At 35.6% G+C, this 2020-nt stretch overlaps 1 protein-coding gene across 1 annotated transcript; it reads right to left on the bottom strand.

Moving 5' to 3' along the window:
- Window positions 1-1273: 1273 nt before the first annotated feature.
- On the bottom strand, window positions 1274-2014 carry LOC111412869 (sulfate transporter 3.1-like). Its single transcript, XM_023043743.1, has 3 exons — window positions 1912-2014; window positions 1726-1802; window positions 1274-1591 (listed from the first exon to the last, which is right to left on the bottom strand). The coding sequence occupies exons 1-3, from the start codon at window positions 1916-1918 to the stop codon at window positions 1400-1402; spliced, it is 276 nt and encodes a 91-aa protein (XP_022899511.1). The 5' UTR covers window positions 1919-2014; the 3' UTR covers window positions 1274-1399.
- Window positions 2015-2020: the final 6 nt, after the last annotated feature.

Genomic DNA, 2020 nt, shown 5'->3' on the forward strand with positions numbered 1-2020 from the left:
TCCATGGCCTCGATAAATCTCCAAGTGACCTGAGAAACAGTGGACTGTCCTACTCCAAACGAAGCTCCAACGGAAACTTGGGATTCGCCAGAAGCCAATCTTCTCAAAGCGATAGCAACTTGCTTCTCAACACTAAGGAGCCTTCCCTCGATATTGATGAGACCCGAAGGTGGTCTGGAAATAAGATCTTCTCTTACAAGTGAACAGATGTACTCAAAAGTTTTCTTCGATACCCGGAAGAAATATTTGAATCCGTGTTCCTCGTTGGAGGGTTCATTTGAACCTGCAAATTACAAAATAAGTTAACAAAGGCACAATTAAATGGAGAAATCAAAAGCTGCGAAACTACAATCAAATAATAAAGAATTTATAAAAGGAATAACAGATTCAACCATAGGCTAAAAGTTTTGATTAATTATCAAGAATCAAAGAAAAGGCGTAAATACAAAAAGTAGATAAAGATCAAGAAAGGTACAGTAAAAAGATTTAACTTGCTGAAAATGCACCAGGAGAAAGGGAAACATACCTAGTGTCGGAGAGTTCTTACGCCAGAAAATATCCCACCATTCAGAATCAACTGCTCTGTTATCTATGGGAACTGAGCTTACACTCTTGCTCTTCTTCTTCTTCTTGATTTTGCTCTTAATTTTGTTCTTCATTTTCTTGAATTTCTTAGCGTCGTCTTTCCTGGGTTTTTTGTCGGGTGCCATCCCGGCAATTTTTACAAGAGAATTGAAAGCAATTTTGATCTTAAATCGAATTTCATTAATATCAGCAAGCAAGATTGTCGGTAAATAGCAATTTAAATGAATTTATGCTTACGATTTCAGTTGAATTTCTATTAGCTGAAACCAGGCGAATGGACGATTTCAGATGGGCCGCGCTAAAGTAGTATATGAGGAAATATACAGAAATAGCATCAAACCTCGTTGAGTTTTTACGAAAGTATCACTAAATTAGGAAATATGGTGTATGTAGCTCTTTTGTAAACCTTTCTATATTACCAAACTTTTATGATGCTTAGCATTGCTTGGAAAGAGAGAGGTATAATTTCCCACATTGTCTCTAACCCACGTCTCAAATTTCTTCTTCTTTATTTATTTTTTCTTATTGATGTTTAGTGGCATTTACTTTTCAATTTCTTGTTTGAAACGTCTATATTTTGTTTTAATAATTCGATTTTAAAATCAACATTCTGTTAACAAGTATGAATGCTTCGCTAACAAAACAAAACAACAAAATAGGATCTTGATCATAGACGAGCAATATGCCATTAGTCGAAAACTCTTCTTTTCTTAATTTATTCAAGAACATGCTTTGGCCCTTCACAAATAAGTTCCTGATTTTACATATTTTTTAATAACCTGTGAAGCTTTTGCTCTACAAACAGGTCAAAAAATTACACACTGCTGCTATATTTCTTTAGGTCATCAGAAGAAGCCAAATTTGGTTTGCAAGTGTGAAGCATGTAATTGCAGGCTCCAACAGCCTCTCCCACTGTCAAGAAAATCCATTCTTGGCCTATTGTTTCTATGAATTTGGACTTGTTCAGCTTCTTCATAACCTCGCCACCAGGGTTGGCCAATGCAAGCTGCAAATGCACCAAAACATTCAAGTCAACACGACAAACGAACCCTTAATCTTGGTCGACTATATAGATCTTTTTTCGTTGCTCAGTTTGATCTCGCGAAGTCAACAAGATTGTACGAGATAAAGAAGACTGACCTTGATGCCTCTTCTATCGATGATCTTTTTAACCTCCTCAAGCATGCTAATCCCGCTTGTATCAATGTTTCCAACAGCTGCCAATATCATATAAGAAGGTGAAATGTCCAATTTAGTTTTAAGTTTTTTCCATAGTGTTCAGATCAGAACACTATTTCAGTAGCATTTTTAAAGTTGATCACTAACCACTCATGTCAAGTATGACATACTGAAAACTCGTTTTTCCCGATAATTTTATCTTATCTTCTTCATCATCTATCCACCTACAAATTCTGGAATTAAAATTAAAACGAAT

The sequence above is a fragment of the Olea europaea genome, chromosome 16 (genome assembly GCF_002742605.1).
Source record: "Olea europaea var. sylvestris chromosome 16, O_europaea_v1, whole genome shotgun sequence".
NCBI lineage: Eukaryota > Viridiplantae > Streptophyta > Magnoliopsida > Lamiales > Oleaceae > Olea > Olea europaea.

Excerpts from the sequence above, each read along its gene's own strand:
- LOC111412869 (XM_023043743.1), bottom strand. Across the intron at positions 1,592-1,725 it reads TCGATAGAAGAGGCATCAAG|CTTGCATTGGCCAACCCTGG; the intron begins GTCAGTCTTCTT and ends GTGCATTTGCAG.